This window comes from Balaenoptera borealis (assembly GCF_965194805.1).
Source record: "Balaenoptera borealis genome assembly, chromosome: 2".
NCBI classification, from domain to species: Eukaryota; Metazoa; Chordata; class Mammalia; order Artiodactyla; family Balaenopteridae; genus Balaenoptera; species Balaenoptera borealis.
Genome location: NC_138867.1, coordinates 173,727,791 through 173,749,906, shown reverse-complemented (window position 1 = coordinate 173,749,906; position 22,116 = coordinate 173,727,791). Strand labels below are relative to the sequence as shown.

At 55.4% G+C, this 22,116-nt stretch overlaps 1 protein-coding gene across 4 annotated transcripts in view; it reads left to right on the top strand.

Moving 5' to 3' along the window:
- SIN3B (SIN3 transcription regulator family member B) overlaps positions 1-20,621 on the top strand; it is a 37,743-nt gene extending 17,122 nt beyond the window's left edge. For 2 of the 4 annotated variants that reach the window (XM_082383021.1, XM_082383019.1), the window contains 14 exons: positions 2,618-2,740; positions 3,811-3,900; positions 4,358-4,476; positions 8,317-8,524; positions 9,817-9,933; positions 11,027-11,265; positions 12,002-12,185; positions 12,946-13,549; positions 13,765-13,934; positions 16,425-16,598; positions 16,887-16,979; positions 18,131-18,225; positions 18,435-18,639; positions 18,739-20,621. In XM_082383021.1, the coding sequence (XP_082239147.1) occupies positions 2,618-2,740; positions 3,811-3,900; positions 4,358-4,476; positions 8,317-8,524; positions 9,817-9,933; positions 11,027-11,265; positions 12,002-12,185; positions 12,946-13,549; positions 13,765-13,934; positions 16,425-16,598; positions 16,887-16,979; positions 18,131-18,225; positions 18,435-18,639; positions 18,739-18,969 (2,652 nt within the window). In that variant the 3' untranslated portion in view covers positions 18,970-20,621. The remainder of the gene's footprint in view (positions 1-2,617; positions 2,741-3,810; positions 3,901-4,357; positions 4,477-8,316; positions 8,525-9,816; positions 9,934-11,026; positions 11,266-12,001; positions 12,186-12,945; positions 13,550-13,764; positions 13,935-16,424; positions 16,599-16,886; positions 16,980-18,130; positions 18,226-18,434; positions 18,640-18,738) is intronic. The other 2 variants (XM_082383020.1, XM_082383022.1) reach the window with 2 other exon arrangements.
- The last annotated feature ends 1,495 nt before the right edge of the window (positions 20,622-22,116 follow it).

Here is a 22,116-nt window from a genome sequence, read left to right as displayed (position 1 = left end):
GCTTCATGCCCTTCTTGTGTTGGCTTAGCCCAAGGTTGTGGGTGCTTGGGCTTGTGTGTCCCTGGGAGCCCAAGCTGCATGCTGTCACCCGCTGTAAAGCCCTGTGCTGCTCCCTTGTACAGTTGGTGGATAGTTTATGGGTCTCATCCTCTCGGATCTTGGCCTCAAATCTCAGCTCTGACCTTGGCGTTGGCAGCTTTTCCCCTGAACCCCATCCCCGCAGAGATGTGTGCACAGTGGCGTCCCTGGGTGGCCTTCCCAGGGCCATTGCTGTCAGTGCTTCAGGGTCCAGGGGCAGCCCACCCTCATGGCCTCAGGGAAGAAAGGCCTGGCTCTGTCCCCGGCCAGCTTTTGCTGCTGCACAGCTCACATGAACTCTTTGCAGGCCTTGGTTCCTGAGTTATCATCTTGATGGGTCAGGGTTGGGGTTGAGTAGAGCCTCTTGTCCTCTGAGGGCTGTGGTCGCAGTGCCCCCTGGCGGACACAACTTGGCATTTACCAAGTTCGACACTGACAAAGCCCACCCTAGAAAAATAAGCATTTCTCTTAGAAAAGCACCTGCCCACAGAGTTTCTTTAAATGGCATTTGTTATCAATTCAGCAGTGTTTTTTTAAGTGTACATTGTGTAATTAGAACTGTCTTGTACATTTTAAAAGATTTAATCAACTTTTAAAAATTACTAAAATGCTCATAATTTGTCATATAGAATGATCTTTTCATTAACTTTTAGATTTCTGTTAAAACTGCAGGAAAAAGAAACCAAAGGTGAAATTTGATATTGTCCTAATTAAACTCGACTGCTTCACCTAGATCAGAGCTTAGCAAAGTTTTTCTATAAAGGGCCAGACAGTAAGTATCTTAGGCTTTGCAGACCAGACAGTCTCTGTGGCAAAGACTCAGCTCTGCCGTGGTAGCGGGAAAGCAGCCACAGGCCCGTACATCATCGAATGGGCATGGCTGTGTGCCAGCACAATTTTATATACAAACGCAAGCCGAGCCAGTCCCTATATGAATGGTCTTTGGGGGTCTTCTGCCTCAGGCATTTGCACATTGGGACGTTTAACTGAAACAAAAGAACTGCCTGAACTGTTAGGGGAAGATCGGTGGTACTGAGCTTGCCTTGCAGCTGGGTGAGCTTAGCTGGGCGAGCAGTGGGTTACCCCCTTTCCTCCCAACCCCCCCCCCCCAAGTCCTACTCAGCGCGTCATATCGTCACCTGTCCCCCTCCTTTAGGAATTGGTGTTTGCACCTGTTCTGGGATCTACAGCAAATACCAGTTGAGAATTATTCCACTTTAGGTTCTTGCAGTAGCCTTGGGTCTTCGGATAACTAATCCCTCCAAAGAAGCTTAATCCTCTAAGGGACAGGTTTTGCCTGTAGTTAAACAATAGGTCTTTATTATTATTATTATGAATATAGAAATAGTACATGCGCATGAGAAAAATCAAGCATTAGTGAGAGCATCAAGTATGAAAAGTTAACTTCCCTTTTTCCTAGCCTCAGTTTCCTCAGAGTTAAGTATTTACAAGTGTCTTATGTATCTTTCCAGAAATCTCCTCTGAATGTGCAAACAAATGTTTATCCTTTTAAAAAAGATGGCCTCCCATTTGTTCTGCCCCTAGGGGTTTTTTCTGTTTGTCATAACAGTGTATCAGGTATGCCTGTCCCTAGCAGTGACACAGTGGACACAGAGACACAGAGCTAACTCATAGCTGACAGTTGCCTCTGTTTGGTTTGGATGCACCACGACTTGTTCACCCAGCCCACGCTTTGGCCTGACAGCACACCCTTCACGTAGTGTCTCTGCGTATAGGCCCCGTGGTGGGAGTGGGTGCAGGCAACGTGAACGTAGTGGGGGTGATTGCAGTGTGCCTCTCCAGCCCAGCCCTGAAGAAAAGCCATGGTCTGTTCACCTTCCCCCTGCCTGCTCTAACTTTCATACAGATGCAAATGCCGAATAGATCCTTCCAGAACCATTCTTCATAAATATTGCCAACACCCTGACCTGTTATCAGTGCTTGGTGTAGAGCCTGGGAGGACTAGCAGTGAGCACCCCACCAAGTGATGACATTGCCCCCAAGATGCGTTTTCTCATTCATAGGAAAGAATACAAACTTGGCTGGAACCCTTCCTCCCCCGCCCCAGTGACCTGGCACCGTCAGCTGCTTCCTCTTGCTGCCAGGGCCTTGCACGTTGCTGGTCCTCTAGCCTGAAATTCTTTTCCTTTCTGTGGTGCACTCGAACACACAGGCAGACACCCTGTCAGTGGTCTGCTGGGTGAGCCCCGCACGCCAAGGCCCAGCTTCAGTGTCTCCCCACTGAGCCCTCCCTCACCTGTCAGGACCCTCGCCCATCGAGGCCTTCCATGAGCCTTCTCCCAGCCTCACAGTGCGTGACTGTGGTGAGCTGGGTCTTTCCTCCAGTAAACGTGAGCATCTTGAGAGCCAGGGTCACCTCGCACTGGGACAGAGCCCCTGGCCCGTGGCAGGCAGTGCTTGCTGGGGCCATGAGCTGAGCTGCAAGTGGTTCCATGCACTAGGATACATTGAGAACCAGCACTGACGGGCCCGGCTGTGTCTCTCCAACGCTGACCACTTCCTGTGTTTGTGTCCTTAGTTCACAGGAAATGGGCCGTGCGAAATGAACAGTGTCCAAAAGAGTGAGCACGAGAAGAATCTGGAACACAGCAAAAAGCGCTCTCGGCCCTCACTCCTCCGTCCCGTGTCTGCACCAGCCAAGGTAACTGTCAGCTGTGCACATAGATGTGTGCATGCGTGGACACCCAGCAGCCTGGCCTTCTCCGTAGATGAGGAGCAATATGCAGAGACCTGGGGCATGAGGCCGAGTCCAGGCTCCAGTCCAGCTTGAAATTGACTGGCTGTGGGACCTTGAGAAGTCGACTCACCTGTGAGGTGTCCGGTCACCTATTCCCCCTGGCTTACAAGATTGTGTGAGAAGGCGGGTCACCTCCTCTCGCCGAAACCGGATGTACTGCTCAGTCTGCTCCTTTTCACCATCACAGCTCTTTCACAGGCAGGGCCCCTGTGTACAGTTGCGCAGGTCGGTTACTGCACAAGGTGCCCTGCTAGGGGGTGAGAGGCGCTGAGGTCCAGCTCCTGTTGTTCTCATCACCTGTGATGGTGATTTTCTAATTCCATCATTCTTTATGCATTTACTAGTTGGCTTTCTACTGTAAGGAAGAGCTTTTTTTCACCTCCATTTATTTAATTGTGTATATCATCATAGACTCGGGTTATAATCCGTGACTATCACTGTTTATCTTGTTGCCTAAACCGTCCCAGACCTGGCCAGTGGGGCCCTTTGGGCTGGCTCTTGTGTCCTCTTGACACATCCCCATCATTCTTCAGGCATGTGGGAGATGGTTCTGTAGTGTCCTCGATGTCTCAGCAGAGTGGGCAAGTTCAAGTCCCCTTCCCGTCACCATCACGGCCCACAGGACGAAACAGGCAGGGGAAGAGGTTTCTGATACAGTATCTAGGGGCATGTTTCCCTGGCTGTTCTTACTCTATGACAATCCCTCCTGACATCAAAAGCACTAGACTGCTGAAAGTTAGATCCCAGATTGTGGGCAGAGTGGTTGTGTGACCCTTCACTAGGTCATGGAGGCTGAGGTGGGTGGTCCTGAGAGGTTCATCCACGGGGGTGTTGGGCAGACCTCATCCAGCACCTGATGGAGGTTCCCATCAGGAGAGCTCAGTGTTGGTGATGTTATGATTCTAATAAAGATGGACCCAGGGGCTGCCCGTGGGAGGCACACAGCATCCATGGCATGGAATTTCTCTCCACAGAAGAAAATGAAACTCCGTGGTACCAAAGATCTGTCCATCGCCACCGTGGGGAAGTACGGGACTCTGCAGGAGTTCTCCTTCTTTGACAAGGTGAGCGGTGGGACCGTGACTTCTGGGCCTTCCCCTGTCCAGGCTGGCCTCGCCCAGCTCAGATCTGAGCAGGCAGGGTTGGGAGCAGGCGGCAGGCGGCCAGTGGTGGGCAGCGGGCAGGAGGTAGCAAAACAGGTGGGAAAGGCAGAGCTCAGAGCCCACACCAAGTTTGGGGGCACGTGTCTGCCACTCAGAAGCTGCGTGGCATCTCTAAAGCTGGGATGGTCCTGGGGCTTCTGTCCAGAGTCAATGGGCAGAGCCAGGGAGATGGCTCTGGGCACATGCTGTCTGAGCCAAAGATCACTGCACAGCGAGCAGTCCGCTGCAGACCACAGCCAGTCCCTTTAGAACACGCCTGTGTTGGTGACTCTGTGTGCACCTGGTGATAGCAGAACCAAGTGTGCTCAGGAGCGGGAGTTGGGCCCGGTAGGGGCCCCCTGACTCGCTCTCCCCGCAGGTGCGCAGGGTGCTGAAGAGCCAGGAGGTCTACGAGAACTTCCTCCGCTGCATCGCGCTCTTCAACCAGGAGCTTGTGTCCGGCTCTGAGCTCCTCCAGCTGGTCAGCCCATTTCTAGGGTGAGCGACACTTCTCGGGGCTCCCCGCTTGGGTTTTGTTTCCGTAAACTCCTTTCACCCTTCTTTTGGCTATTGTTTTTGGAAAACAGTATATGTGTTTTTTTCTATCTTGTCTTTAAGTTGAAGTTGTTACAGAGATCGTTATAGATTCACCAGCAGTTGTAAGAAAGAACACAGAGAGGTCCTGGGGAGCGTTCCCCCGGGGTAACATCTCTAGTCAGTGTCATAGCCAGTATGTTGATATTCACACAAGCCACCCATCTTTTCAGGTTTCCCATTTTACCTGTGTGTGTGTGTGTGTACAGCTGTATCACCTGTGAAGGCTGGTGTGTCCACCACCACTGTCCAGGTACCGAGCAGCTTCAGAACCACGAAGATCCTTGCGTTGGCCTTTGATACCCATACCCACGTCCCTCCCACACCCCAAGCCCCTGACAACCCCTAAAACCTGTGTTCCTTCTCTAAAGTTATATAGCAAAAGTATTATGTAAATGGAATCACACTGTGTAACCATTCAGGATCAGCTTTTTTCACCCAGCATAATTCCCTGGAGATGCATTATGCTTTTTAAAATTCTAAGAATCAGAAATTACTGGGAAGAATGAAATGACCGCGCAGCATCCCTGCTGCCCCGAGAGAAACTCTGTTAGCAGATCCGTTACCCACTTCCAGCACGTCCTGCTGCCCTGTGAGAGCTGCCCCCCGAGGGGCCCGGCAGCCTCTGAGGGGGCGGAGCTGTCCTGGGAGGTGCCTGCGCCTCGCAGGTCGTGCACCTGTGCTGTGGGGAGGGCAGTCGCTGGCTCCCCGCGTGCTTCCCGCTCCTCAGCCCTGTCATGCCCAGCGAGTTCCTAGCCCGTCTGCGCCTCAGTTTCCATTCTGTCAAAGGGGGATCATAAATATACCTGCGCAGGGTTTCAGAAAGTTTCAAATGGGCTCTGCCTGAAGACCCTTAAAATAGCATCTCGAACACGGGGAGTTCGCATTATACGTGACGTGTGCGGCGCCCTGTTTAGCCCCCAAGACAGCCCCAGAGGCTGCCGGCCCCTGGGGGCAGCTACCTGATTCCCTTTCTATTAATTAAAAAAGTTTTTTTAACTTTTTTTTTTTAATGTAAAATAAAACACAGATCCAGGAAACCACGTAACAGAAGAACGGCTTAGTGAATCATTATTAGGCAGACACCCTTGTGCCCACCACCCAGGTCACAAATGGACCTTTGCCAACCTGCAGGAGCCCCTCCACCTGCCATCTGAGTCATGCTCCCTCCCTTGCCTTGGGAGTGACCACCTCCCTACACTAATTACGGCGCAGCCAACCCAGGTGGCCACCGCCAGACACACGGCTCAGTCTCACCTCGTGGTCTGGGTTTTGTTTTCTAATACGTCTTGTACGTCCCTCTTCATCTCTAGGTTCCCTTTGCAAGTTTATTCCTTACCGTGTCTGCATCGGCATCCCCATGGCGTGGGTGCATTTTGCCGAATGCACCTTCACATTCCCCCACATCCCCCTGTCTGTCAGGAGGCAGTGGTATCCTCTGAGTTCTTTCTGTGGTTTATTCCTTTGTTTATTCATTCACCGCGGGTTGCAAAAGAGAGCATCTCAACAGTATTTATCACCTTTTGGTGACCCAAGGTAGATGCTTGATTTCTCCCTTTATTACAGTGTCAGGGTGATGAGTCGCTTTCCTGTCTCATCAGGCCAATTAGGAACTGAAAAGGGGACCAATTTCTTTGGCGTTACATGAACTCATGAATTTAAACACATTCGATGTGTCTCAATACATTTTCAGCTGAGGAAACTGAGGCCCAGAATGGATACCTCTCACTCTCTCCAGGATAAGCTCTCGTAAGAGAGCTTTGCGTGGTGATGGGCGAGTTCAGGGGGATGCGGCCTGGAAGCCCACCCTTCGCTCATCCTCTGCTCTCGGGATCTGAGTGTGGCTGTTGAGTTTCACATAAATGGCATCACACTGTCAGGCTGGGCTGTAGTCTTCTCTTTTTTTCTTTTTTAAACTCGGCAATTCTTAGACCCGAACGATCGTTTTTAGCGACTGCACAGTGTATGTACCATGGTTTTCTCAGCAGGGTCTGCAACAATGGATGTTTATCTCCAGTTTCCCCCTGTAATCCGTGCTGAGATTATGCTCTTGGGCTGGGATACTCAAAGGTCGAGTTAGGGTCATCAGGAGGTGCTTCCTTGGTGGTCCCAAGAGTGTACACACATCAGGGTGACCTTTTCACTTGGATTAACTTTCTGGGGCTGCTAAAGACCTGTTAACGCTCTGAAAAACCACCCAGAGCAGGGTGGCAGGCGTCACACAGTCTCGGCTAAAACGTGGCTGGTTTTTTACATGGATTTGGACACGCTCACATCGACGTACATCTGCGCAGCTCAGAATCCAGTGCTCTGAGCTCGGTCAGGGTCAGCTATTCCCGTTTCGACATGTGAGCAGCAGTTAGAGACTCCAGGCGGGGGAGAGGGCCATGGGAGGGTGCAGCAGAGCGGAGAAATGAAGCGGCTTCTGCTCGCGCATCTTGACCTGATGCCCAGCTGGGTTAGCGTTCACGCCCACCCCCCTCCCCACCATGAGGCCTGTGTTTGCATGGGCAAGCTTCTTTCTGGGTTTGTACACCCACGGGCAGCTGAGTGCAGTGGCCCAGAGAGCTGTCACCTGGTGACAGCGTGGCTGGAGTTGGGGCTGGAGTGGGGTAAGCCTCCCCTTCAGAGTGGTTTATCCCGCTGTAACCTCAGGCATCCTCCGCACCGATGTTGATGATGTCTCCCTTCCCTGCATTTCCGTTGGCTTGCGGGTTTTCCTTGTGATCTGAGTTGGCGGGGGTCCTTACAGGCGGGCCGCCTCGGGGCACATAGTTAATGAGGGGAGACTGCCAGGCTTAGTCATGGCAGGATCATCACACCAGCTGTCAAAATATCTGCACCCTTTCTGTAGGATTTGATACTCATTTAAACATTAATGCAGATGACATTGGGGGTCAGTTGCGTTAAAATCTTCCTGTCGACATGCACGACCATTACGTGATGAGAATTTGTCTAGGGAGGGGGTCTCCCTCGTGAGGGAGGAAGGCCCTGGAGCAGGGAGGCAGATTTTATCTATCAAGGGCCAAGGGTCACTGCTAACCAGCTTCTGGCATTATGCGCAAGCAGCCACAGGCAATACTAAGCGAGTGGCCGTGACCGACTATTTACAGACAGATGTGGGGAGGTTGACTAGTTTGCTGATCCTTGACCTAATGCCCGGCCTCTTCCAGTCAGGGGACATCGCTGACCCCAGCTGCCGCCAGGCCAGGTCATCTTATCTGGCGTGTTCAAGGACCTCCCGCAAGTGGTGGGGCCTGGTTGGTGGCAGAGGCTGGAGGGCAGATTCACACACACGGCAGCTTCACGCGTGTTGGATGCTCGTCCTGCCTCTCGCCCCTCCTCTCTGATGTTGATTCTGACCATCTTTAACTGCCGGCATCAACGTGAAGCCGTTTTAACATCTCTAGATCATTCTCAGAAGGCCCTCGGGATGCTACTTGCCATTTGTCTTTATTTCTTTTTTTTTTTAGACTTTTTAAAAAAAAAAATTGAAGTATAGTTGATTTACAGTGTTGTGTTAGTTTTTGGTGTACAGCAAAGGGATTCAGATATATATATTTATTTATTCTTTCTCAGATTCTGTTCTATTATAGGTTATTATAAGATACCAAATATAGTTTCCTGTGCTATACAGTGGGACCTTGTTGTTTATCTATTTTATATATAGTAGTGTGTATTTGCTAATCCCAAACTCCTAATTTGTCCCTCCCACCTCCCTCCGACTTGTCTTTATTTCTGAAGGAAATTTCCAGAACTCTTTGCACAGTTCAAGTCCTTCCTGGGGGTGAAAGAGCTGTCCTTCGCCCCACCCATGAGTGACAGATCCGGGGATGGAATAAGCCGGGAAATCGACTACGCCTCATGCAAGCGCATCGGATCCAGCTACCGGGCGCTCCCCAAAACCTACCAGCAGCCCAAGTGCAGCGGGAGGACGGCCATCTGCAAGGAGGTAGCACTTCCCGGGGCTCACGTCAGCTTGTGTGCTGCATGCTCCTTACCCCCTCCTGTGTTCCACATGGAAGACCAAGTGTTGATCCCCCCGATAGTGAATGGTGGATGGTGCCGGGATGTGCCAAAACAAAATGCATGGGTAGAGATGACAGTTTCTCACCCTGCTGGTGGTTCTGGCAAGCCGCAGAGCACACGGCGCCAGCATAGGGTTTGGCCTGTTCCTCCGTCATTTAGACTGAGATTTATTTCTGCCTTGAGCCCACTCTGTTCCAGGTTCACTGCCCTCAGCATGTTTCTGTTTAGCTTGACCACTGAACACTTTTTCAGGGTTAGTAGACAGGCTTACTGCATTTCCAGAATTCAAGAGTGCCTGCTGGATTCCAGGATATGTAGTCTGGGAGTCAGCAGACTATGGCCCATGAGCCAAATCCGGCCCACTGCCTGTGTTTGTAAGTAAAGTTTTATTGGCAAACAGACATGCCCATTTGTTTACATACTGCCTGCGGCTGCTTTACCAGGACGAGAGCAGAGTTGAGTACAGGCGTGCCTTGGAGCTATTGTGGGTTTGGTTCCAGAGCACTGCAATAAAGCAAACATCGCAATAAAGCCAGTCACACAAATTTTTTGGTCTCCCAGTGCATATAGAAGTTATGTTTATACTGTACTGTAGCCTATTAAGTGCGCAGTAGTGTTACGTCTGAACAAAACAATGTATATACCTTAGTTTAAAATATTTTATTGCTAAAATATGCTAACCATCATCTGAGCCTTCAGCGAGTCACTGATCACAGATCCCTGTAACAAATATAATAATAATGAAAAAGCTTGAAATATTGTGAGAATCACCACAGTGTGACACAGAGACACAAAGCGAGCAAATGCTGTTGGAAAAAATGGCACTGATAAGCTTGCTCGATACAGGGTTGCAGCAAACCTTCACATTGTTTAAAAAAAAAAAAAAAAGGCAGTATCTGTGAAGCGCAATAAAACGATGTATCCCTGTAGACCTGACAGACCAAATGACCTGCAAAACCTAAAATATTTATCTGGCCCTTTACAGAGAAAGTTTGCCAACCCCAAAGTATTGATAGTAAGATTTCTTCACTTGATCAAAGCCACGTTTTCCCTTAAAACCACTTTAAAAGTAATTTTACTATTTGTATGATAAGGCAATTTCCTGTAAAATCAGTATTGTTACTTATCCTCGTATCTTCTACGCTGGACAACACAGTAAACCACTCTGGCAGCGGGGGCCTGCCGCGCTGGTCACGGCATTTCCTCTTGGAGCAGGTACTGAACGACACCTGGGTGTCCTTCCCCTCCTGGTCAGAGGACTCCACCTTCGTCAGCTCCAAGAAGACGCCCTATGAGGAGCAGCTGCACCGCTGTGAGGACGAGCGTTTCGAGGTGTGTGTGCGGGCCCGCCTTCTCCACGGCCCTGCCCTCGCTTTCCCCACTTCATCTCCTCTGCACCCTGGGACTTACCGTGATCCTCCTTGAGCCCTCTGGTCTCCTTTAGAGTATCCGGGATTCCAGTGCTTTCCAGCAGGGGGCAGCTCCTGAAAGCCTCCCTTTTCTGCCTTGCTGGCCTCCAGGCTGGCCAGGCGTTGGTACTGTGTGTGTGTGGTTTCATTAACTAAAATTAGGTTCACTTAAGTTAATTTTTTTAATAGAAATTTTTACCGAGATCATTGTAGGTTCACATGCAGCTTAAAAAATAACACAGAGTGATCCGGGTGCCCTTTCCCCAGTGGTAACAGCTTGTAAATCTCTGGCACAGTGTCAGAGCCGGGATATGGACATTGACCCGGCCATGATCTTATTCACGTCTCCCTAGTTGGACTTGTATTCGTGGGGGGGCGCGGGGGGTGGGGCAGGGTATCTTGTGCACAAGCACGCGCATGTGTGTTTAGCGCTGTGCGGTTCTCTCACCTGTGGAGCTCCATGTATCCAGCACCACAGCCAAGATACTGAACAGTTCCCCCAGCAGGAGGATCTCTCACACTGTTCCCTTATATCCCCATCCACCTCCCTCCCCAATTCCCAGCATCCGTCAGCCTATCCTCCACCTCCTTCACTTTGTCCTAAGTGGAATCAGTCACACGGTACATAACTTTTGGGGATTGGCTCCCCCCAGCACGCGTTCTGGGGCGTCACCCGGGGGCTGTATGTACCGCGCGTCCCTTCCTCTGCATTGCTGAGTGTAACGTGCTTTTGATGCCTGTGGAAAGGGTCAGCCTAGGACCCGTTCCCCTCCTCAGATGGGTCCACCAGTGGTGAGGTCCAGGTGACGCCATCATCGCCCAGGTCTGGACCGGCCCTCTCACCCCCGTAACCAGCTGTGCTCGCTCCAGTCCCCCGGACCCACGTCAGGGCCACCACACCCTGATGTCTGTCGTCCCCTCCTCAGTTCTGCACATCCCTTCTGCCAGCCCAGGCCCGTCCCTAGGGCCCCGCTGACGCCCCGACAGCTGACCCCTTTCTGCTTTCTTTTCCATAGTTAGACGTTGTCCTGGAGACCAACCTGGCCACGATCCGGGTGTTGGAAAGCGTGCAGAAGAAGCTCTCCCGGATGGCGCCGGAAGACCAGGAGAAGTTCCGGCTGGACGACTGTCTGGGAGGCACGTCGGAGGTGATCCAGCGCCGCGCCATCCACCGCATTTACGGCGACAAGGCTCCGGAGATCATTGAGAGCCTCAAGAAGAACCCTGTCACTGCTGTCCCCGTCGTCCTGAAAAGGTGTCCTCACGCTTCTGACCACCCTGCCTGCTGCAGGGAGCCCCCCAGCAGCTCATTAGTGCTGTGTGTCACGGGTGTAATCGTGAGGGGGTCCCTGGCGTCTCAGTCTGGTTGACTACAGTGTTTTCCAGTCTTGCTTCATCTCCCCATTCCACTCTCGAGAGGAAAGCACAACTGTCAACAGTTGTTTGTGTCCTCCTGGAACCTTTTGCCATGCACATAATCATATCTAAACATGAACATGAAAGGTAACTACTTTAAAGCACAAATGGGACCATCCTGTATCACGGCTTGCCTTTTGTTTAATCATATGTTTGGGACCCTCACTGTGCCGGTGAACATGTATTGGTTAAGCGGCTGCCCTCAGCCAGGTGCTGTGCCCAGCCCTGGGGCTGCAGAGCCAAGCGAGCCCGACACAGTCCCTTCCATTGCAGGGTTCACAGTTGAGCAAGGGAGCCCGGTGGTCGAGCCAGCAGCTGCATAGAGTGCAGTCAGTTCTGTGGGCCAGGACAGCGATGTTTGAGAAACCGTAAAACTGGCTGTGCGGGTTCCACGGGGCCGTTACCCCTCCCACCTTTATACAGCACAGAGCCCACTGCACAGGCCTGGAGCTGGCTGTCCCGAGTGTGGAACGTGTCCAGTGGGTCTGTGGGTGGAAGACAGGCTGGCCCTGCACAGGGATGACTCGGGCGGGTGTCCCGGGCTGTCCCTGTGCTGAGCCCCTCTGGCCCTGCAGGCTGAAGGCCAAAGAGGAGGAGTGGCGGGAGGCCCAGCAGGGCTTCAACAAGATCTGGCGGGAGCAGTATGAGAAGGCGTACCTCAAGTCCCTGGACCACCAGGCCGTGAACTTCAAGCAGAACGACACCAAGGCCCTTCGCTCCAAGAGCTTGCTCAATGAGATTGAGAGCGTCTATGACGAGGTGAGGCCCTCCTCAGCCGGGGTCGGGGCAGGCTGCCCGCGCCCAAGCTCTGGCTCTCCTGGCCTCGGGCAGATGGCCAGCTCTCTTGTGTCTCCGTTGCCCTCGCAGGGCTGCGTAGGGGTGAGGATGGGTGTTTCCGTAGCACCCAGCATAGGGCTGGCCCAGGAGGCGGATTGAGGCCACCCTGCCATTGTCAGCAGAGGGGGGCGACTAGGGCTGACCGTGCTCTTGTGTGGCTCTGGACTCAGTGAGGGGAGTGGTTGGCGTGGGCTGGTGAACGGGAGCGAGCAGGTGGGAGGCTTGTGCCGGCACCGGGTGATGGCAGGACCATGGAAGGGCTGGTGGCAGGTGGGGAAAGGACAGAGGCAGGGGACGTTGCGGGGTGGTGACGGACCGGGTGTGCAGGGCTGGGGGGGGTGGGGCTGGAGTGCAAGCAGTCGCAGGTCTTCCGGGGTCTAGCCAAGTGTCTGTGAACGGATGATGGTGGGCAGAGGCCCGTGGTCCTCCCTGAGCCTTCCTCACCCCCGAGGCAGCCTGGGTCAGCTGGACGCGAATAATCAGGGTGCCGCTCCCCTCGTTTCCCCCAGCCTCTGAGTGCTGCTGCAGGCCTTGGTAGTGGGAGTTCGGCCTCGTTTTGGTCCCAGAGCTCAGCTGGGCCCCCAGCCACTGTGATGCCCTCAGAGCCCCGTGGCCCTGGACCCCCTACTTGGAGTTCTCCCAGTGGGCCGCTTCCCGTCTCACGGCCGCCCCGTCTCCCCAGCACCAGGAGCAGCACTCGGAGGGCCGCAGCGCCCCCTCCAGCGAGCCGCACCTCATCTTCGTGTACGAGGACCGGCAGATCCTGGAGGACGCGGCCGCCCTCATCAGCTACTATGTGAAGCGGCAGCCGGCCATCCAGAAGGAGGACCAGGGCACCATCCACCAGCTGGTGCACCAGTTCGTGCCCAGCCTCTTCTTCTCCCAGCAGCTGGACCTGGGCGCGTCCGAGGACTCTGCCGATGAGGGCCGGGGGAGCCCCCAGGGGCAGAGTGCAGACCCTGGTGACCGGAAGAAGCCAGCGCCCGGGCCGCAGAGCAGCGCCCCGGAGGAGAAGGGGGCCTCGGGCGAGGCGCCGACCACGGAGCAGCCGCCGCCGCAGCACAAGCCCCTGGACGACGTCTACAGCCTCTTCTTCGCCAACAACAACTGGTATTTCTTCCTGCGCCTCCATCAGACCCTGTGCTCCAGGCTTCTGAAGATCTACCGCCAGGCACAGAAGCAGCTCCTAGAGTACCGGACGGAGAAGGAAAGGGAGAAACTGCTCTGCGAGGGCCGCCGGGAGAAGGGCAACGACCCCGCCATGGAGCTGCGGCTGAAGCAGCCAAGTGAGCCCCTGGGCCCAGGGGTGACACCGTGGGGGCTTGCCTCTGAGATCCGGGAGGGGAGGTGGGCCCGCCGAGCAGCCGCCCCAGAGCCACGGGCCACCTGCGGTGGGAGGCGGTGAACGTGGGCTGCTCACGTTCAGTGGAGACTCCAGATCCTTCCCGGTGGTGGCCACGTGGGAGCCGGGCCCTCGGTGACCGCGGTGCCGCCCCCTCAGGTGAGGTGGAGCTGGAGGAGTACTACCCGGCCTTCCTGGACATGGTGCGGAGCCTGCTGGAGGGCAGCATCGACCCCACGCAGTACGAGGACACCCTGCGCGAGATGTTCACCATCCACGCCTACGTGGGCTTCACCATGGACAAGCTGGTGCAGAGCATCGCCCGGCAGGTGAGCAGGCGCGGGCGGGCGGCGGGCAGCACCTCCCTGCGCGTCCCTTCCTTCACTCCTGCGCCTGCGGTTGATCCCGTGCTTGGCACCTTTCCTTTTTTTTTTTCAATTAAGGTAGAACTCTTGTAATGTAAAATTCTCCAGTTTTAAGTGAACGTTTCAGTGGAATTTAGCACATTTGCAGTGTTGTGCAACCATCATTTCTGACTAGTTCTAGAACATTTCCATCTTCCCCCAAAGAAACCCTGTCTCCATTAGCAGTCACTCCCCATCCCTCCTCTCCCAGCCCTTTTCTGTCTCTCTGGATTTGCCTGTTCTGGGTATTCCACATAAACAGAATCACATACTATGTGGCCTTTTTGTGTCTGGCTTCTTTCACTCAGCATAACATTTTTAAGGTTCATCCACATTGTAGCGTGTGTTAGTATATCATCCATTTTTATGGTCAGATAACATTCCGTTGTGTGGATGGACCACATTGTGTTCTTCCGTTCATCCGTTGATGGACACTTGGGTTGTTTCCACCTTTTGGCGATGGCGACCAGTGCTGCTGTGGGTGTGCGTGTGCGAGGATATGTCTGAGCCCCTGTTGAAAAACCTTTCGTGAGGGTTGTTTGGCAACATGTAAAGAACCTTTGGCCCACTTTTCCTGGCGGGGGAATGTCGGTGACGTGCATCAGCATCACGCACGGCTGAAGGCCAACAAGAGGAAATTGGTCATAAGTATATAAACAGCAAAGCCCCAGACAAGTCGGGTGCGGTCCCGGGACGTGGGTCCTGCTTGGTGACCGCTCGAGTTGTTGTTCAACTTGACTTCCATTTCCTGGTTATCAAGTGAGGCTGTTCATCATAAAGTGGAAAAGAAGCAGAGGAAGGAGTGATGTCATTGCTCTGCCACGCAGGTACAGTTACTAGAAACATTTTAAAGATGGCAGTTCCTTCCAGGTTTTACACATTTCTTATTGAAGTAAAACACATACAGAAAAGTGCCAACTCCTCAGTGTGCAGCCCGGTGGGTCTTCACAAATGGACACCCCACCCGTGCGCCCTCCAGCCACCCCCCGCTCACGGGCACCCGCTGCCGATTTCTGACACTGGGATAGAGTCCCTGGTTTTGAAGCTGTATAAACTCAGCGTCTGGCTATGTCCAGGCAGCGTGATTCTCTGAGATTCCTGTCTGCTGAGACGCCCGTTGGCTCCTTCATCGTCCACCAGGGAAGGGTTCCAGGAAGGAGCTCCCATTCGGGCCCTTGGAGCAGCGCTTTGCATCCCCTGTGGGCCGTATGTGTGCATGACCTCTGCTCCCCCAGGTCGGGTGCAGGCAGGCACAGCCAGCCTTGGGGGAAGCTTCCAGATGCCTGGCCCACTCTGGTCCTGCCCAGGGGCGGGGGGTTGGTGGTAGAGGAGGAGGGCTCTCTCATCTCTCCTGGACCGAGCGAGTCGGCTCCCAACAGGCCACAGCTCTCAGGACGGCGGCCCCAGCTGTAGCACCAGGAGGACTGGACCATATACTTTGACTCATGCCTTTTTAAAAAAAAAAAAACTCCTTCTCTCCACAAATGTCTCCGGTAAAACCTGTTTTAAAAGATAAAAGACGCAATAAAAATGGAGCTGTTTAGTTGGAGGCATAGTGAGGGCAGGACCCCCACGTGTGGCTCACAGGGCCCCTCCACGCAACCCCTGTAACCTGCAGCGTCGTATCCACACTCTTTACTTCCTTTTATTTATTTTTTAAATTAGCATTTCTTATTTTCAGTAACAGCAGCTAATGTTGATTGGGAATGTGCCGGATGTCAGGCACCGTATGAGACCCACGTATGTCCACGCGTCGCTGTGTTCACTCAGCAGAGGGACACACAGGGCAGAGCCTGAGGCCCTAAGCCTGCAGTAGCCTGTCTGGGCCACAGCTCGCGCGCAGAGGGGCCGACTCACGCCGGCTCCGTCTGACCCTGCGGCCTCGGCTTTTTCCAATCCTTGTGTCATCCTAAGCCTAAAGGTTTTAAGTATGTTTATCGGTATTAAAGGAATTACTTGTGTTTATGACTGAACACTGGGGGAAGATAATCACTGCTTTTATGATTACCATCCCCATTTTGGCACATTTTCTTTTGTATTTTTTCTGTGCGTTTCTCATACCCAGGCAGGGTTTGCTGGTCTGCTCTAGTTTGCTCTGGTTTGCTCTTGTCTGGTTTGGTCTAGTTTGGTCTCGTTTTTGGTCTGGTCCAGTTTGCTAGTTTGCTCTGATTTAGTCTGGCCTGGTCTGCCCCAGTCTGGTCTGGTTTAGTCTGGTCTAGTTTGCTCTGTCTGCATCCGGCATGGAGGTCGCCCTGCACAGCCCGCTGGACGCTGGTCTTCGCCCCCACCCCGTGGACTTTGCCACACCGTCTCTGGGTCAGGTGGGGGCTCCAGCAGGAGGCGGGAGCGGTGGCTGTGCCTCACCCCTCCTGGCGGGCACACGCCAGGCACCCACCGGCCCTCCCTCCCCGGCAGCTGCACCACCTCGTGAGCGACGATGTCTGTCTGAAGGTGGTGGAGCTCTACCTGAACGAGAAGAAGCGGGGCGCTGCCGGCGGCAACCTGTCCTCCCGCTGTGTCCGCGCCGCCAGGGAGACCAGCTATCAGTGGAAGGCCGAGCGGTGCATGGCTGACGAGAACTGCTTTAAGGTGAGAGGCCAGCCACGCTCAGCCCCACACAAGGCTGGGGGGAGCACGGCCGGCGCCCACGACAGGAGCCCAGTACCGTGTGCTGCTTTCGCTGGGCCTCTGGATGCAGGCCCCGGCCCCGGAGGGCACCACAGGGCCTGTGAGGTGGGCGCCCAGCACGTGGTTCCTCAAGGAAGGATGGGGCTTGGAGGCTGGTGAAGAGGGATCATTGATGACCTTTTGACCTCATCCTCTGCCGGCCTGGGCTGTTCTCGTGGCTTCAGGCTGTTTGTCCCCCTCCTTCCCCAGGTGATGTTCCTCCAGCGGAAAGGGCAGGTGATCATGACCATTGAGCTCCTGGACACCGAGGAAGCCCAGACAGAGGACCCACTAGAGGTGCAGGTGAGGACCGCAGCCCTGTGCTCTGTGCCTTGTACACACCGTGGGGGCCGGTGGCAGCCACAGGCAGCATCGTGGGGCTCCCACCATGGGAGCCCAGGCACATGCTGGCTGAGCACAGGCCGCAAAACGTCCACCAGAGAAGCCTCTGTGCAGGCTGAACGCTCTCCTTGGAAATGCAACAGGAGGTGGGAGTTGCGGGTGGCCTCTCAGGAGCCAGGGGTGTGTGTCCCAGGGCCGGAAGGCCGTGTGGGAGCCAGGCCAGCTTCCCCCCAAACCCCGGCTCCTGCCACCTGCTGCCGACACCATGCCATCCGCCCATGGCCAGCCCAGTCACTCAGACCCCACAGCATGTGGCCGCTGCGCTCCCCGTGCGTGAAGCTCAGAGCTCTGGTTGCCCCCCGACCACCAGGAGAAAACCCGCCTGGCCCACACGTTGAGGTGCACATTCCACTTGGTGCCCGCACGCCAGGGAGCAGGGCCCAGAAGCCCCAAGCCGCCTTCACAGAGCTGGGGCACCGCCCACCACAGCCTTGGGGGCTCCCTTCACAGCGCCCTTCGCTGGAAACACTTTCCAAAACAAGGGAGGGTAGGGGCCTGCACACCCGGTCCCTTCCAGAAGTTTCCAGCAAATGTGGTTTTGTTAAGCTTGAGTCTGGAGGAGCCTCGTGCTTTAACAGGGTGGTGAGCAGTTGAAGGATCCCTCGGACGCTGCAGGCCGTGTCTGCCCTGGACCTGGTGACCCCTTCGGGCCCCACCCTTTGCTCACCCGCAACTCCTGCCAGCTCTCTCCCTCTTCCTCCCTGCTGTTTGTGTCCTCATGTCTGTCCCTGCCCACACGTCCCCCAGACCCCGCTCCCCTCCGTGTCAGGGGCCTCCTGTTCCACGTGAACTTACCACGTGATGGATACAGAAAAGTCGTTAAACAGCAGGGATTTATCCACTTAAGCACGAAAGGCCATAAATCATCTGAATGGTGGCCTGGGTGTGTGTGTCCCACTCCAGCTGAGCCCTTTATCGGGAGCTGCAGTCTGCTGGTCTCTGTCACACATCAGGGTCCTCCATAGCTGTTATCCTAGTGCTTCAGGAGGGGTGGGGACAAAGTCCCCGGGAGCCTCTGATGACCTGGGCTGTGTCTCCCTCTGTCCCCCAAGCACCTGGCTCGGTACGTGGAGCAGTACGTGGGGACCGAGGGTGCGTCCAGCTCGCCCACCGAGGGCTTCCTCCTGAAGCCTGTGTTCCTGCAGAGGTGAGCGGACTTCGGGCCCGGGGGCCTCTCCCACCATTGCCAGCACCCAGCGTGACGGGGTTTTATTAGTTTTCACGGAATCAAAGGGTTTGGGTGGTGGTTTTCATTGCTTCAGATTGCGTTTCTCCAGCCCTGGGAGGTCAGGCATCTTCCCAGTGTTTCTGGGCCACAAGGACCTTCTGGTCTGCAGATCCTCCTCTCGCCCCCAGGAACCTCAAGAAGTTCCGCAGGTGGCAGTGTGAGCAGGTGCGTGCGCTGCGGGGCGAGGCCAAGAGCTCCTGGAAGCGGCTGGTCGGGGTGGAGAGCGCCTGCAACGTGGACTGCCGCTTCAAGCTCAGCACCCACAAGATGATGTTCATCGTCAACTCCGAGGACTACATGTACCGCCGCGGGACGCTCGGCCGGGCCAAGCAGGTGCCCCTCCCTGCCCACGTCCCGGGACCCTGGGGGCCAGCCCACAGCTGTCTGGGGTGCCTGGGCCATCCTGATTCTTCTCTCCCCCGCCCCCTGCAGGTGCAGCCCCTGGTCCTGCTGCGCCACCACCAGCACTTTGAGGAGTGGCACAGCCGCTGGCTGGAGGACAACGTGCCGGTGGAGGCAGCCAGCCTGGTGCAGGACTGGCTGATGGGCGAGGAGGACGAGGACATGGTGCCCTGCAAGACGCTCTGCGAGACGGCTCACGTGCACGGGCTGCCGGTGACCCGCTACCGAGTGCAGTACAGCCGCCGCCCGGCCTCGCCCTGACGCTCCCACACGGGCACCACGACTCGCACTTAGTGCAGTTGCTTCCTTGGCCTGCGTGTCCATCGGGCATTTTCATGAACAGTGTGAGGGGAGCAGAGCGTCCCCCAGCCTTGCTGCTATGGGCTGTGAGCTCCAGAGAAGGGCGGGTTGTGTCGGCTCTCGGCCCCACGCTGCCATCCCTCTTGGCTTCCCCGCTTCCTTTGGGCCCGTCCTGTGCCAGACGTAAACCACCCCCCCCCCACCCCCGCACTTGAACTCTAGGGGCTTAGTCCCCACTGGAAGGGGGAGGAGCAGTGCACCGGTCAAGGCACAAGAGAGTGCATTCACATGCCTGCTGGGCTACTCCCGTCACACGTGCCAAATCCCCAGGCTTGGGCACCGCTGGTCGTTTTCTGCGTTTGGTGAAAGTGGGTGAAGAGCCGCGCGAGGGCTCATGTTCGGGAGGGGTCAGCGTTTGAGGGTCCCTGACATCGGAGGAGTCGGGCCCAGGTGGACCTGCTTGAAAAGCATGTCCTTCCCAAGCTTCTAGAAACATTTCCCAAGCTGGGCGACAGTCTGCATCTGACAGTTCGGGCATCGGCTTGGCCCGGCGGGTGCCTGGGGTCCTCAGTCACTTTGAAAGTGAGAAGAGCCCTTTCAGCCAAGCTGTTGGGATCCTGCTTTGACATCCAGGCATAGAGTGGGCAGGCAGCACCAGAGCTGCCCAGAAGACCCTGCTCTGGAAAAAAAAGAGACTCAAACCCCATGTTGATCCGACAGCTGGACTCTGGGCACGTGAGGGGAGGGGGCCTGGCCTGCCGCACCCACTGAGCTCGAGTGGTCCCACCCTGGGAGGGCCCTGGGGTGCGGTTGTGTACCTAAGGTGGACATTCTAGAAGTATATATATGCACACACATATTTATTCCTTTATGCTCTCTTAGTGGTTGTAAGTTCTACAACGGCCAAGTCCCACGGCCTCTCTGGGGGTGACAGCCCTCTTCGTGGACTTCCGCATACCCGCCCCAACGCCTCCGTTCCGGCGGCCACCACCCGGGGCGGGTACCGTGTGAGGGGCAAAAGCTTCTTCTGTGCCAAGAATGCCAAGCAGTTCGGGCTAGGAACCAGCTTTTTGAACTTCGTGCACCGTGAGAAGCTCTGGCCGGGCCCCTGACACCATCAGCGAGTGGGCTCCACTGAGCCGTGGGCCTGGAAGAACCCCCCGTGCAGCCGCCTCTGCCAGCCGCGGCCCTTGCCTTCCTGCAGCTGAGCTGTGCCAAACCCAAGGTTCCGGGAATCGGAGACGTGTTTCTGGAAGTTTACCTGTGGAACTCGAGGTTTGCAAAGCCTGTGACTCCAGGCCTGGGCGATTCCAAGGCCGACCTGTCCCACCTGGGTGTCTCCTCAGCCGGGTTTTCTCACGTGTAATCCATGCACTTTGTACGCACCCTTGTTTTATAAGAGGGGACTTGCCAGAATTCGTGCAGCAGACCCTGCCGGCAGCCGTCCTGCTCGGGAGCCCGCGGCCCCGCCCTGCACGCCTCTAGGGAGCGCCTCTTCTGCTTCTGAGCAGTTTCTGTTCGGGGGCTCGTTCTTCCTTTGCAGCTGTTTTGAATGTAGTTTTCCTTTTCTATTTATTTGCACATTAAAGTTAAACATTAAATATTAATCTAAAGCTGTGAGGTTGGTCAGTCATTTCCCGTGAGCAAATCTGGGGGTGACGTCTCACTGCCAGGGGAGTCGGCCTGACCGCAGGGAGTGTCAGCACAGGCGCGCCTGGGAGCCCTCAGACCCCATGTGGGGACCCCCCGTGCCTTCCCTGTGGCTGCGCAACAGGGTCCTGTTTCCCCCGGGGCACGGCCCCGCCTCCAGAGCGTTTTCTAGAATACAGTAAGTCCCCTACAGACAAACAAGTTCTGTTCCGAGAGCGCGTTCCCAAGTCCAATTTGTTCCAACGAAGTTAGCCTAGGCACCCAGCTAACACCATCGGCTATATGGTACTGTACTGTAATCGGTTTATAATACTTTTCACACAAATAATACATTAAAAAAACAATTTTGAACCTTACAGTACAGTACCTTGAAAAGGACAGTAGTACAGTACAACAGCTGGCATACAGGGCTGGCGTCAAGTGAACAGGTGAGAAGAGTTACTGACTGGAGGAGGCAGAGGAGGTGGGAGATAGTAGAGCTGAAGGACGGTCAGCAATAGGAGACGGAGGGCAAGCTGCAATTTCACTCACGCCCGACGCTGATGGAACCCACGTTCGCAACTTGAAGGTTCGTATGTAGGGGACTTGGTGTGTTCATTCCCCTCAGTTTTCGTATTTGCCGGAAATGAGAAGTGTTTCCTTCCAGTGTTGCACGTGCAAAACAATCTGAAGACTGCAGCGTTTGCTGTGAGCTTTCTGTGCCTGCCCACCCGCTTCTGACACCAGGTCCAGAAGCCCACAGATGGCAGGGGTTGCGGGGTCTCTCCTTCCTCCAGCCCTACAAAACCACCCTCCGTGCTCTCTGGTCCCCCCTCCCAGCTGCCCCCCTGCCCCCTCCTTTCCTCTCACCTCCTGTGTCTTCACCATCATTGGGTCCCCTGAACATCTCCAGGACCCCCTCCTACCAGCCCCACACCTGCCTCCAGGTAAGAGGGAGCCCTCAGCTCTGCTTAGGGTCCTCTTAGCTGTCCCCCCACCCTGAGGCTTTTGCAGCGCAACTGGCCGACCCCCTCCCCTCACTCCCACTCAGTGCCCACTGCCAGGCCTCACCCATTGGGTCCCTGAGCTCAGTTGGCCCTGCCTTCTGCCCAGCCCACCCTGCCACCTGGCAAGTCCTCTCCCAAGAGTTGTCCCCAACCTTCCCAAGGGGCCACAGCTGCCTCCCAGGGACCCGCCCTACACGCCCCTGGCAGTGCACAACTCCCCAGAGGGTCAGAGCTCCTGGGGAGTTTGTGACCGAGGCTTGGTGCTGCCCTAGATGTCTCACATCCAGGGATGGCCAGGGCCCCCTCTGTGCTCCCAGACTGGCTTTTGTTGGAAGCCTTGGGAGGGGAGGCCTGGGAGGCAGATGGTGGCCGCTGCAGCTCCCAGGAAGGACACCTGGTCCCAGGAGAGCAGACAAGAGCAGTCCCCAGGGACCTCTGTGGCCGGGCAGAACTCTTGGCCCCAGGATTCCAG